At 50.3% G+C, this 14,737-nt stretch overlaps 1 protein-coding gene across 1 annotated transcript in view; it reads right to left on the bottom strand.

Moving 5' to 3' along the window:
* The window catches only part of ACBD3 (acyl-CoA binding domain containing 3), a 38,898-nt gene that overhangs the window by 5,555 nt on the left and 18,606 nt on the right, over positions 1 to 14,737 (bottom strand). Inside the window, exons 2-7 of the mRNA XM_088449365.1 lie at positions 10,777 to 10,918; positions 9,467 to 9,607; positions 6,565 to 6,723; positions 3,616 to 3,790; positions 1,111 to 1,312; positions 744 to 1,028 (exon numbers count right to left, since the gene is read on the bottom strand). Of these exons, the coding sequence (XP_088305491.1) occupies positions 744 to 1,028; positions 1,111 to 1,312; positions 3,616 to 3,790; positions 6,565 to 6,723; positions 9,467 to 9,607; positions 10,777 to 10,918 (1,104 nt within the window). The remainder of the gene's footprint in view (positions 1 to 743; positions 1,029 to 1,110; positions 1,313 to 3,615; positions 3,791 to 6,564; positions 6,724 to 9,466; positions 9,608 to 10,776; positions 10,919 to 14,737) is intronic.

Genomic DNA, 14,737 nt, shown 5'->3' with positions numbered 1-14,737 from the left:
ATGACATGTCTTTTTTTGGGTGTTCTTAGGTTTTGTTTTTTTTGCAGATTTGTCCTTTGGGGGGCTGTCCCAAGAGTTCTGAGTCGTTTCCCCACGTTTGCACCCCAAAGTAAAGATTTTGAATTTCTTTTCACCTGCTATCAATGGCGGAATCTTTTTTAGAGAATTGTTTCCACTTAGGCGAAATTGTCTTGGAATTGAATTTGGCAAAATTTTCTCAAAAAAAACAGGTGAAAAAGGCTTTTTGCCTCTAATTGAATATGGCTCTATATCGCAAATCGTAACTGTTTTGGTGCAAGATCTCTAGGTAGAGGAAGATTACCGTATACTTGTATAATAGGGGGACAGCAGCAGCAGCGACACTGAAGCTTACAGACACTAGAACACTTATGTCCAGCACGTATTCAGTCAGCATTGTTTTATATGCAAACTCAGCCTTTTATATAACTATAATTTTGTGTGGTTTAAATATTTACCCCTTGAGAAAAAAAACTAATGAAAAAAATATTGACCCTAAAAACTAACACAGCAAAATAAAAGACTGGAACAGGAGACCACGGCAATACCAGTACGCGGGCACGCTATCTCAGGCTACCAGGAAACCACTTGATGGCATCTTCTCGCTATATACAGGGCAGCGGCAGAACCGGAGCGGGCTATACACATTTTTATCGCTGCAGAATCTGGCGTCTCCCTCACCGACGCATTGACCATAGAGCCGGGTAGATTACCGCGTCACATACCTTCGTCTTCCTCCTCGTCCTCACTCGACTCGCTGACGTGCACGCTCACAGCCGTGTTTGGGGAGTCTGTCCATTCAAAGTAAACCCCAAAACCAATGTCAAAACTATCTGTAGCAAACTCCCAGAAAAGATAGGAGCCCTCTTCGTGCGTGGGCACTCGGACCGTGACCACCTCCCCTCGCCCCACGGTGATCACCGAGTCCGCATCCTGGCGGATCTTCTCTTTGAAGTCTTTTATCTGGGGTCTGGTCCACATAGAAGGAGCGGCTATCACCGGCGTGGACTCTGCCGACAGAAGAAAAAGGTTAATAACCGCCGCTTCCTGCCCCCCACTCTAATGTAATATACCCGACTATGAGTGACGCACCTTTGGGCCCATTCTCCAGTATGTCTTCCAATGCGTCGGCCTCCAGGTCCGTCTCCGTGCCGTCTATGTGAGGGTGACTCTGTCCGTTGACTGAGGGGCATTCGCCGGAGGCTGTAACACTTCCCGCGCTCATCTTGGAGGGGGAGCTTAGCGGGGAAATGCTCCCTGCCAACAACGATTCTTGTTGTTTCTGCAAAGCAGCCTATGGGAGATTAGATAACATAACGGGTATAAAATGTCTACGACACAATAAGTACATGAAAACCACCATCAATAGACTTTATATGTGCTATATAAATAACAATAAATAAAAGGATTCCAATTTACAACCCAACATTTGGTAGAATTCTCCCCGTATTATTCCCGCTATGACCGGAGCACAGGAAACCTAGGACCATGTTACACCGGACCACACCACCTCTGTTATACAATGCCAGAGGGGGGTGTATAAATAGCACTATTACGCATCAACAGGCCCATAGCTTCCATAGTGCTAATGAGGACTTCTGTCCCAATCTAGGGCTGTACCCATTGCTGAGCTAGTGAGGGCATACAACCAGGTTCTACAGCTGTACCTGTTGCTAGTGAGGACATATGCCTGGGTTCTAGGGCTGTACCTGTTGCTGAGCTAGTGAGGACATATGTTTGGGTTCTAGAGCGGTACCTGTTGCTGAGCTAGTGAGGACATATGCCTGGGTTCTAGGGCTGTACCTGTTGCTGAGCTAGTGAGGACATATGCCTGGGTTCTAGGGCTGTACCTGTTGCTGAGCTAGTGAGGACATATGCCTGGGTTCTAGGGCTGTACCTGTTGCTGAGCTAGTGAGGACATATGTTTGGGTTCTAGGGCTGTACCTGTTGTTGAGCTAGTGAGGACATATGTCTGGGTTCTAGGGCTGTACCTGTTGTTGAGCTAGTGAGGACATATGTCTGGGTTCTAGAGCGGTACCTGTTGCTGAGCTAGTGAGGACATATGTCTGGGTTCTAGAGCTGTACCTGTTGCTGAGCTAGTGAGGACATATGTTTGGGTTCTAGAGCTGTACCTGTTGCTGAGCTAGTGAGGACATATGTCTGGGTTCTAGAGCGGTACCTGTTGCTGAGCTAGTGAGGACATATGTTTGGGTTCTAGAGCTGTACCTGTTGCTGAGCTAGTGAGGACATATGTTTGGGTTCTAGGGCTGTACCTGTTGCTGAGCTAGTGAGGACATATGATTGGGTTCTAGAGCGGTACCTGTTGCTGAGCTAGTGAGGACATATGTCTGGGTTCTAGGGCTGTACCTGTTGCTGAGCTAGTGAGGACATATGTCTGGGTTCTAGGGCTGTACCTGTTGCTGAGCTAGTGAGGACATATGTCTGGGTTCTAGAGCTGTACCTGTTGCTGAGCTAGTGAGGACATATGTTTGGGTTCTAGAGCTGTACCTGTTGCTGAGCTAGTGAGGACATATGCATGGGTTCTAGGGCTGTACCTGTTGCTGAGCTAGTGAGGACATATGCATGGGTTCTAGGGCTGTACCTGTTGCTGAGCTAGTGAGGACATATGTTTGGGTTCTAGGGCTGTACCTGTTGCTGAGCTAGTGAGGACATATGTTTGGGTTCTAGGGCTGTACCTGTTGCTGAGCTAGTGAGGACATATGTTTGGGTTCTATAGCGGTACCTGTTGCTGAGCTAGTGAGGACATATGTCTGGGTTCTAGAGCGGTACCTGTTGCTGAGCTAGTGAGGACATATGTCTGGGTTCTAGAGCGGTACCTGTTGCTGAGCTAGTGAGGACATATGTTTGGGTTCTAGAGCTGTACCTGTTGCTGAGCTAGTGAGGACATATGTTTGGGTTCTATAGCTGTACCTGTTGCTGAGCTAGTGAGGACATATGCCTGGGTTCTAGAGCGGTACCTGTTGCTGAGCTAGTGAGGACATATGCATGGGTTCTAGAGCTGTACCTGTTGCTGAGCTAGTGAGGACATATGTCTGGGTTCTAGAGCGGTACCTGTTGCTGAGCTAGTGAGGACATATGTTTGGGTTCTAGAGTGGTACCTGTTGCTGAGCTAGTGAGGACATATGCCTGGGTTCTAGGGCTGTACCTGTTGCTGAGCTAGTGAGGACATATGCCTGGGTTCTAGGGCTGTGAGGCTGTACCTGTTGCTGAGCTAGTGAGGACATATGTCTGGGTTCTAGGGCTGTACCTGTTGCTGAGCTAGTGAGGACATATATCTGGGTTCTAGGGCTGTACCTGTTGCTGAGCTAGTGAGGACATATGCCTGGGTTCTAGAGCGGTACCTGTTGCTGAGCTAGTGAGGACATATGCCTGGGTTCTAGAGCGGTACCTGTTGCTGAGCTAGTGAGGACATATGCCTGGGTTCTAGAGCGGTACCTGTTGCTGAGCTAGTGAGGACATATGTTTGGGTTCTAGAGCGGTACCTGTTGCTGAGCTAGTGAGGACATATGTTTGGGTTCTAGGGCTGTACCTGTTGCTGAGCTAGTGAGGACATATGTCTGGGTTCTAGGGCTGTACCTGTTGCTGAGCTAGCTGCACTTGGTAAAGCTGCTGCATATACTGCTGGTAGTGCTGCTCCTGCAGTTGCCGGATCAGGATCTGTTGCTGCTCGAAGTTCCCCGGATACTGCTGCGCTGCGTACTGCTGAAACTGCAACGCAGTCTGCGAGTTCAGAGCGGCCATTATCTGCTGCCTGTATAGAGTACATTTCAGATTAATACATGTGTTTCATGTATAAGGCGTTATACAAAGTTGCTATAAAAAAAACAAATGCAATGCTCAATAATAATATGATTATAATGGACTATCATTAGTAAGCAAGTAGGTCAGAGGATCGCAGCTATTGGCTGGTGTGCGGGGTCATCTTCCCCTTACACATACAGACCCCAGTCATGCGAGTGTGGCCACGGGAAGCCTGTAATCCAGCCCCCCAGGAGGCATATTAACACACATTATATACAGGCTCAAACAGTTCACTGCTGTGTATCACTAAGGAATTCGTGTTCTGAGGCCTAACTGGACTGACGTCTGCAGAGAAGATCCCGGTGTCCTCAGATCTCTGGCAGCGATGGATTCCAGCACCGTGGCCGAAGCTAAACTACAGGGTTTAAACAGGTGATAATAATCTGTGTAGATAGACTATGTGTACAGGGAATAGTCAACATTCCTGCACATGGGAGGCCGGCGCTTAGAATACCGGTGCCGGAATCTCGACACCTGTAAGAATCCCGGCGCCGGAATCCCAACCGCCAGCATCCAGAAGGTTAGTAGCGAGGTTAGGATTAGGCACTATGGGCAGGGGAGGGGAGGTTAGGATTGGCCACTAGGGCGGGGGAGGTTAGGATTGGCCACTAGGGCGGGGGAGGTTAGGATTAGGCACTATGGGCGGGGGAGGTTAGGATTGGCCACTAGGGCGGGGGAGGTTAGGATTGGCCACTAGGGCGGGGGAGGTTGGGATTGGCCACTAGGGCGGGGGAGGTTGGGATTGGCCACTAGGGCGGGGGAGGTTGGGATTGGCCACTAGGGCGGGGGAGGTTGGGATTGGCCACTAGGGCGGGGGAGGTTGGGATTGGCCACTAGGGCGGGGGAGGTTGGGATTGGCCACTAGGGCGGGGGAGGTTGGGATTGGCCACTAGGGCGGGGGAGGTTGGGATTGGCCACTAGGGCGGGGGAGGTTGGGATTGGCCACTAGGGCGGGGGAGGTTAGGATTGGCCACTAGGGCGGGGGAGGTTAGGATTGGCCACTAGGGCGGGGGAGGTTAGGATTGGCCACTAGGGCGGGGGAGGTTAGGATTGGCCACTAGGGCGGGGGAGGTTAGGATTGGCCACTAGGGCGGGGGAGGTTAGGATTGGCCACTAGGGCCGGGGAGGTTAGGACTAGGCACTAAGGGCCGGGGAGGTTAGGACTAGGCACTAGGGCCGGGGAGGTTAGGACTAGGCACTAGGGCCGGGGAGGTTAGGACTAGGCACTAGGGCCGGGGAGGTTAGGACTAGGCACTAGGGCCGGGGAGGTTAGGACTAGGCACTAGGGCCGGGGAGGTTAGGACTAGGCACTAGGGCCGGGGAGGTTAGGACTAGGCACTAGGGCCGGGGAGGTTAGGACTAGGCACTAGGGCCGGGGAGGTTAGGACTAGGCACTAGGGCCGGGGAGGTTAGGACTAGGCACTAGGGCCGGGGAGGTTAGGACTAGGCACTAGGGCCGGGGAGGTTAGGACTAGGCACTAGGGCCGGGGAGGTTAGGACTAGGCACTAGGGCCGGGGAGGTTAGGACTAGGCACTAGGGCCGGGGAGGTTAGGACTAGGCACTAGGGCCGGGGAGGTTAGGACTAGGCACTAGGGCCGGGGAGGTTAGGACTAGGCAGTAGGGCCGGGGAGGTTAAGATTAGGCACTAGGGCCGGGGAGGTTAGGATTAACCACTAGGGCCGGGGAGGTTAGGATTAACCACTAGGGCCGGGGAGGTTAGGATTAGGCACTAGGACGGGGGAGGTTAGGACTAGCCACTAGGGCGGGGGAGGTTAGGATTAGGCACTAGGGCGGGGGAGGTTAGATTTAGGGTGCAGGGAGCGAGGTTTTTAGGCGCATGGAGGGAGGGTTAGGATACCAACAGTCAGGTGTCAGCATCCCATACCCAATCGGGTTCCAAAAAAAATCAGTGCTCAAGGAACCCCAACAGTCCAGGTTTTAGGGATATCCATGCTTGAGTGCAGTTGTCTCAATAAGTACCTTTAGCTTCTGTGCTCTATCACAGATATCCTTAATACCTGGACTGTTTAGTGTCCCTTGAGGACAGGGGGCCTATATATGCTAATCAATGCATACGCACGGCAACCGCAGCACAAGATGCAGACGCCCAGCGCTACACGACGCCGCCCACTTCCTTTTACTGAAAGCCTGAGTAGTCCATAAGACAACGGAAACATGGAGAATCATCGGATACGCACAATAGAGTAGCACCTGACGTGGCGCAGGATTTTGGCCACTTCCTGCGTGCATCGAGTCGTCTGGCTGCGTATGCCGCCGCACTGCCTTAATTATGCACGCCCCTATAACGGCGTCCCAACGCACAGGCACGCCTGCGTTCGCCCGACCACACCCCATCACTGCCCACAAACGGCACTTCCTGTCAATCAATATTGGAAGGGTCTACGTACACACTGCGTGTAGTCTGCGTACCCTTGCCCGATGGCGCTGGCTAGTTCGCGCACGCGCATTGCGATGCATACGCAGTGCAAAAACATCGGCCGATTGCGTGCGTTCTCTCACTTGCGTTCCTTGCTGAATCAGGCCCAGAGTTCGGGAACTACTGTCCTAATTAATGCCAAGAACCCCAAAACTTATGCACAGTGCAAACTCTTAGATATTTGGGACTCTGATTTTTCAGGGGCTCATGACAGACGCGTGAATGACGCAGCATCGCTCTATAACTAATGTAGCCGTCTGTACTACAGGGAGATGGGAGTACTTACTTCTGCTGCTCCATACGAAATCGCTCATCCTCTGCCCGCATCCTCTCCTCTTCCTCCCTCCTCATTCTCTCCTCCTCCTCTCTCCTCCGCTTCTCCTCTTCCCTCAGCAAGCGCTGACGCTCCTCCTCTTCCCGCCTCCTGCGCTCCTCCTCTTCTCTCCTGGATAAAACAGAGAATGAAATCGACCACGGTTTGGAAAACAGACCACAAAAGGGAGCTCCAGGCTGAACCATGCGAAAACCTCAATCTGCGCTAATTAGACGCTAGATCCGCATTATTCCGTAGCATAAAATTACTATTTTCAAGCACAGTTGTTAATAATAAGTAGCTGACTCCTGAAATCCTCTGTGGAAATTAGCAATTATTTTCCTAGCCAGAAACTGCTGCAATTTTCAGAATACGACCCCTTGTAGCACTCCGAGCATTTCATCCACGTCACTGGGCACTGTGGCGTAACGTCTGACGCACTGTATCCCCCACAATGCTTAGTTTTACAGACGAGCGCTGACATCTAGTGGTACATTTCAGTACACCAGCTGGACCGTACCTTTTGTCACAACAGTGGGTCTGATTCTGAGTCGAAGGCAGCAGCGTCTATTGGCGGTCGCCCGCCTGCCAATTTATGCATCCATTCGGCCAAACGTGCAAGGTCTGAGACGCCCACTTTTAGCCTCCGTGCACGCTGTAATACCGATTGATGCGTACTTAGACACCGCCAACGAAACTCGCACCAGGCCTAGGGCATGTGCAGTATCTCTGCCCGACCATGGCCGCCTATTTCTCCAGCTGTGCGTCTGTGTATGCAGCCGCTTTCAATGTAGGGACCGCGACGCGCCCACTGAACGCGCCATTTTTGCATTCACTTCTAGTCACCATCCAGGAACGCACATCACTTTTCCACATCGTCTCTGACACAGTATTGTCCTGATCGCAACAGCGCCCTTGTGAGTACGCTCTGTGTGTGCTGACCTCGAAACAAGACGCAGACTCGGGACGGCCGCTGGAAATGCAAAACGGTAGGAGGCAGGTAAATAAGAGTCATTACAAAGGTGCTTATGTGAATTTGCCGGTGAACAAGCGCACCTCGCCGCTCGGCTTCATCACATTGCAAAAGCTAAACGGGATCAATTACTGCGTGTGGGAATTCTACGCCTCAAATAGGGCTGCAACTCAGCTACAGCGCATGCAGCATTTACCGCAGAGGACCACCGGGATAATAGCCTGGCCGGGGATACGTCATCTGTTTACTAGGCAGTGTAATAATTGTATTCTCTACTTGGAGCAGTTCCCTGAGATACAACAGCTACAAATACAACTCGGAAGGATTACAGCGGCGTGAAAGAGCTTTTATTAACCTCTATAATTGATAACGGAAGTAATAGATTAAGAGCCCTGGGAAGAGTTTAGCTACTGGCATGAAAATGGAATGGCGGCGAGTACATGAGGTGTCGCCCATCACTACTTGGTCACGGCCAACCAAAGGCAGCCCTGAGCGTCAGGTCCATAGGCTAATAAGCCCCTTTTGTATCCCTGCAAACCCGCAAACGGCTGCTGTCTCTAAGGGGTATATTCAATTAGGTGTGAAGAGTCCCGTTCTTTTCGCCGACATCGCTGGTTTTCCATGGGAAATAGTATCACGCTCATCCCCGCTTATCCCTGTGTTCAATTAGAAATCGGTGAAAAACGGGACCCGGCGAATTCGGACCTGGCGAAGTCAGATTTGGGGGAAATCAGCCCGACACCCCCCAAAAGATGCACTGACGTTGGGGATGACTATAGATACCCCCGAATAGCCCTGCTGAAGGTATTTGGGGTACTTATACGATCTCAATAGTTGCTAATTAGCGTCTGTGCACAAGTGGTGAAGAAGAGCATTTAGCAGGTTTTTTTGTAAAAATAAGTAGTCCCAGCAAATTTGGGGTACAGGAAAACGGGGGCTAGCATATTTTAACGTTGCTAAAGAGAAGTTTGAAAAAACGTTAAAAATCCACCTGCCGCAAACACCTGCAAACTTAATAATACCTGGGGCACACTTGGGGACCCCCCTGGAGTCTATTTCGCTAGTTTTTAAGTCTGTCCTTCAACTTTGTACTTTTTCGCCCCCTTATTCAAAGTCTTTTTTTTGGGGTGTTCTTAAGTATTTTTTAATCTTTTATTTTTTGACACAGTTTACCTTTGGGGGGCTGTCCCAAGGGTGCAGGGTGGTTCCTGCAAGTTTGCACCCCAAAACCCCAATTCGGCACTTTTTTTCAACAGCTTTCATAAGCGAATCTTTTTCGCCTATTCCAATGCATTGACTTACTGCACCGGCGAAAAGTCTTTGGAATAGAATATTGGGATACATTTTCGCCTGGCGATATGACGTCACTGGAGATACTTTTCCGCAGAAACGGGCTTTTCGCACCTTATTGAATACGGCCCTAAGGGGTAGATCGCAGACCTGGGTGTGCAGCCTGGTGCATTACTAATGGAAAACTACTGTAATATTACAGGTCATTAGTTCCTATAGGGAAGGGCACGTGGGCACGGGAGTGCACAGAGGGTTCCCTGAGCATCACCGGGGGACCCAGATAGCAGGCAGGAAAATGCAGTGACCTGTTTTACCAGTTCCTAGCGCAGGCATGGCCAGCCTGTGGCTCTCCAGCTGTTGTGAAACTACAATTCCCAGTATGCTTTACCAGCTGATAGGTGGGAAGGTATGCTGAGACTTGTAGTTTCACAACAGCTGGGGAGAACAGCAGAACGGCCTCTGTGGGTTACAGCTCTCTGGAAATAGAAAAGATTGACAGCAACAAGACCCAGCTGCGTAGAACAGAGGAGAGGGAACATAGGACCTAGCGGCCGCGGGGCCAGATCGCCTATCGTATACGGGTGACAAAGGACCGGACCAGCCAATAGTTACCGCTTTCTCTCCTGCTCCTCCTTCTCTATTTTATGGGACGTGACGTATGTAGAGAACAGGTGGCAGCATCTGTTTAATAAGGTGACAAACTCCGTCATTGCGTCCTGCTTGCTCAGGTTGCCCAGGGCGGCCCATTCTTTCCTAGGGAGACAAACGCAGAGAGTCAGCAAATAGTAACGGCTCTAACAGGATAACAATCGCAGGAACACGTGGTCAGCGCTCACAGCCGATGGGGACGGAGCTCGGGGGATGTTCTGTGCACTGAGGACACTGAGACGTGGGTCACATACACAGAGGAGAGGAGACTATACTGTGTGTCATCTCCACTAACCCTATCCTACATATGTGGCAGAAGGGATTCAGTATGATTTACCGCCTGGCCGGCGGTTCAAATCCCGACAGCGGCTGCCCGGCAGGGGTGAAAATCCCGATCGTCCAAGGTAAGTATTTGCTAGCCCTATTCTACCCCCTAACCCTTAGGGGTGCCTAACCCTAACTTCCCCCCCAAGTGCCTAACCCTAACCTCCCGCCAAAGTGCCTAACACTAACCTCCCTCCCTAGTGCCTAACCCTAACCTCCCCTCCCTAGTGCCTAACCCTAACCTCCCCTCCCAGTGCCTAACCCTAACCTCCCCCCCAAGTGCCTAACCCTAACCTCCCTCCCTAGTGCCTAACCCTAACCTCCCCCCCAAGTGCTTAACCCTAACCTCCCCTCCCAGTGCTTAACCGTAACCTCCCCCCCAAGTGCCTAACCCTAACCTCCCCGTCCAGTCCTTTGGGGGGCTGTCCCAAGAGTTCTGAGTCGTTTCCCCACATTTGCACCCCAAAATAAAGATTTTGCATTTCTTTTCACCTGCTATTGATTGGAGAATCATTTTTGGAGAATTGTTTCCGCTTAGGCGAAATTGTTCTGGAATTGAATTTGGAAATTTTTTTAGGCAAAATTTTCTCAAAAAAAAAAACAGGCGAATATGGCTTTTCGTCTCTAATTGAATATAGCTCTCTGTATCAGGGATAGGGCAGAGCTGGCGCTGGGGGCTAGTGGTATGTGTCTAGTATTGGGAAACATAAGAGTTCCATTGAGAAAATGATCTCGCAGCTGAAGTCCACATTGATGGCTCGTTACAGGCGAGATGTAGATTACTGTCCAGCTATGGTTTTTCTGAGTCTACAGAAAAGGCTGAGCTACCCCATGAGATGCACAAACTCCCACCTAACAAATATAGGATGAGGTTCTGCAAAAAACTCCCAGGAGCTACAGAAGGTGAATTACGTGGAAGACGGAATTATAACCGCCAAAGACTACTTTACCTCCGATCGTTGCCCAGAACATCAAAGAAGCCGACTTCAGGGCAGGTGTCCGGGTTGTAAGGCCCCAGGAGGACTTGTTTGTGCAGAGCGACCAGCTTCAGCTTCTCCTCGTAGGTTGGGTGGAAGGCCTTCCCGTCCTTGTCTGTGGAGACACAACACAGAGATAGGCTTCACATACAATGCGCCATTCTAGCGACTCTCTCCATATGGTACTATAAGACGCAGCACCGCTATAGGCGGATCCCGTCTGTCCACACTAGTGGGAAAGCCCGGCCACCCTTTGTCTCCTGTAACCAAGGGATATGGAGTTTATTTACTTCTGTGTTTAATGATAATTTACCTCCACCTTCTGCTTTCTCAGCTGTTACACGTAGTAACATGGGAGTCACTAGACAGCCCACATCCGGCTGTACAGTACGACGGTACATGCCAGGAATATATAAGTAAATGTTACAGTCTCTAAGTGGCCCCACACACACATATTCTAGAACAGCGAGCTGGGTGCACAGCGAGGGGGCATTTCCATGATCAAGATTACGCTTACCAGTAACAAGGTCGCTGTCCGAGGGTAACTTTGGCACTGAAAGTGCTTGTATTTGAGCACTGGTCCCTATATACAGGGTCACTGTATGCATTGGAGTGGGAGTACGTGGGATGAAGTTTGTGGACGGTGTCCCCTGACTGCTGTACAGAGGTCTCCCAGGAATGTGGGGGACGGGTGTATATATAACACTACAGATCCTCCTGTTCCTGAAACTTTGCCTTTGGCAGGAAGGAAAATGTTCATGAAAACATAATTCAGGGCCACGGTCAGTGAGCACAGATAAGGAGCATAAAGGACACAAGTTGCTGCCAAGAGACCATTAGTATTACATTATTATTTATTACATGTTCATCTATAAGTATATATTTCATATAAACACGCCCTGGGTATGGGGCCACACTCCTACGCCCTGGGTATGGGGCCACACTCCTACGCCCTGGGTATGGGGCCACACTCCTACGCCCTGGGTATGGGGCCACACTCCTACGCCCTGGGTATGGGGCCACACTCCTACGCCCTGGGTATGGGGCCACACTCCTACGCCCTGGGTATGGGGCCACACTCCTACGCCCTGGGTATGGGGCCACACTCCTACGCCCTGGGTATGGGGCCACACTCCTACGCCCTGGGTATGGGGCCACACTCCTACGCCCTGGGTATGGGGCCACACTCCTACGCCCTGGGTATGGGGCCACACTCCTACGCCCTGGGTATGGGGCCACACTCCTACGCCCTGGGTATGGGGCCACACTCCTACGCCCTGGGTATGGGGCCACACTCCTACGCCCTGGGTATGGGGCCACACTCCTACGCCCTGGGTATGCGGTCACACTCCTACGCCCACAGTCGAGTCCTACGCCCTGGGTAAACGGAAACAGTCCTATATACAGGTTGTATCCCACACGTACTGGGCAGTGTTCCCCACCAGGCTGTTTTTTGCGGGAAAGAAACTGCCTACCACCTGGCACTTCTCCCCACCCCAATGATCTACGTCCTCGCACAATATACTGCTCGGCACTCACTGCCCCCCCAGACCCCCACGTCACATGTTCTTCCCATGGGAGGCTCCCAGTCTGTCCGCCATCTGTGTCGCCGACATTAAGGACACATTACTGAGGATTCTGGGCAACAGGACAGGGCGCATTGGGGTGGGGGATGCCGGGCAGTAGGTTGTATGGGGGCGCAGGGCATTGTAGTGCGGGAGAGTGCCGCGCGGTGCAATCTGGGGAGCCCGCAAGTGGCGACAGCCCCTGGGGAGCTCGCAAGTGGGGCCAGCATCAGTGGGGGCCAGCACGTGTAACCTGATGCTGATAGAGGGACCAGATCCTACAGGCTTTGTAGCGTTCCCGCTAGGCTGTTTTAGCGGGGCGCGGCGCCCTGCCCTCCTTCTGGAGGGCAAACAGCACCCTGCCCTCCAGGAGGAGGGCAAAAAGCGCCCTGCCCTCACAGCCTGCGGGTGCCGAGAAACATGCGGTGTCCCGGTCACCGCCGGAGAATAGACGCCGGGCGCATGCGCCCGGCATCTATTCTCCCTTTCTGCAGCACTTGGGGGCTACCCAGCATGTCCGTAAGCGCCGGGCACGCCCCCAAGTATGACGAAAAGGGAACGCGTCTTATAGACAAGCCCCCTTTTCATGGCCACGCCCCCTTTTCGGGCGTGCACATAAGGTTGCCCTCTCTAGCTCCGGCGCCCTGCCTGCCGCCGGAGCTAGAGTGAACACTAGGCTCTGATTATGAAAAAGCTGCAGATGACTGGGCATCTAAGAAGAAGAGGAGAATATAGAAAATGTTATTTCAAGTTTCAATCATTATAAGGTCAGGGTTTAAAACATTTTATTATTGGGAAGGCCCCACCCGGCTACTTATGCCACCCAGCTGGAAACATTTTCTGGGGAGAACACTGCTGGGTATAACGTAGAAACACACAAAGTCCTATGTGCTGGATACATTACATTTCCTAGTCTGTGATTAACATGAATTACTACCATAAATCTGAATATCTACAGTAATGCACAAGTGTAACCGGTCACATTAAGTGGTGTAAAATGTTGGGACAAAGTGCTGTAAAATCAGGAATCGGTACACTAGAAATACCAGGACCGTATAAAATCAGGAATCGGTACACTAGAAATACCAGGACCGTATAAAATCAGGAATCAGTACACTAGAAATACCAGGACCGTATAAAATCAGGAATCGGTACACTACGAATACCTGGACCATATAAAATCAGGAATCAGTACACTACAAATACCAGGACCGTATAAAATCAGGAATCGGTACACTAGAAATACCAGGACCGTATAAAATCAGGAATCAGTACACTAGAAATACCAGGACCGTATAAAATCAGGAATCAGTACACTACAAATACCAGGACCGTATAAAACCAGGAATCCGTACACTAGAAATACCAGGACAGTATAAAACCAGGTATCAGTAACACTATAAATACCAGGACCGTATAAAATCAGGAATCAGTACACTAGAAATACCAGGACCGTATAAAATCAGGAATCAGTACACTAGAAATACCAGGACCGTATAAAATCAGGAATCAGTACACTAGAAATACCGGGACCGTATAAAATCAGGAATCAGCACACTAGAAATACCAGGACCGTATAAAATCAGGAATCAGCACACTAGAAATACCAGGCCCGTATAAAATCAGGAATCAGCACACTAGAAATACCAGGACCGTAAAAAATCAGGAATCAGCACACTAGAAATACCAGGACCGTATAAAATCAGGAATCAGCACACTAGAAATACCAGGACCGTAAAAAATCAGGAATCAGCACACTAGAAATACCAGGACCGTATAAAATCAGGAATCAGCACACTAGAAATACCAGGACCGTAAAAAATCAGGAATCAGCACACTAGAAATACCGGGACCGTATAAAATCAGGAATCAGTACACTACAAATACCAGGATCGTATAAAATCAGGAATCGGTACACTACAAATACCAGGACCGTATAAAATCAGGAATCGGTACACTACAAATACCAGGACCGTATAAAATCAGGAATCAGTACACTACAAATACCAGGACCGTATAAAATCAGGAATCAGTACACTACAAATACCAGGACCGTATAAAATCAGGAATCAGTACACTACAAATACCAGGACCGTATAAAATCAGGAATCAGTACACTACAAATACCAGGACCGTATAAAATCAGGAATCAGTACACTACAAGTACCAGGACCGTATAAAATCAGGAATCAGTACACTACAAGTACCAGGACCGTATAAAATCAGGAATCAGTACACTACAAATACCAGGACCGTATAAAATCAGGAATCAGTACACTACAAATACCAGGACCGTATAAAATCAGGAATCAGTACACTACAAATACCAGGACCGTATAAAATCAGGAATCAGTACACTACAAATACCA

This window comes from Taudactylus pleione, unplaced genomic scaffold (genome assembly GCF_031769625.1).
Source record: "Taudactylus pleione unplaced genomic scaffold, aTauple2 ptg000483l, whole genome shotgun sequence".
Lineage (NCBI taxonomy): Eukaryota > Metazoa > Chordata > Amphibia > Anura > Myobatrachidae > Taudactylus > Taudactylus pleione.
The sequence above is the reverse complement of the archived record's forward strand: the minus strand, read 5'-3'. Positions and strand labels throughout refer to the sequence as shown.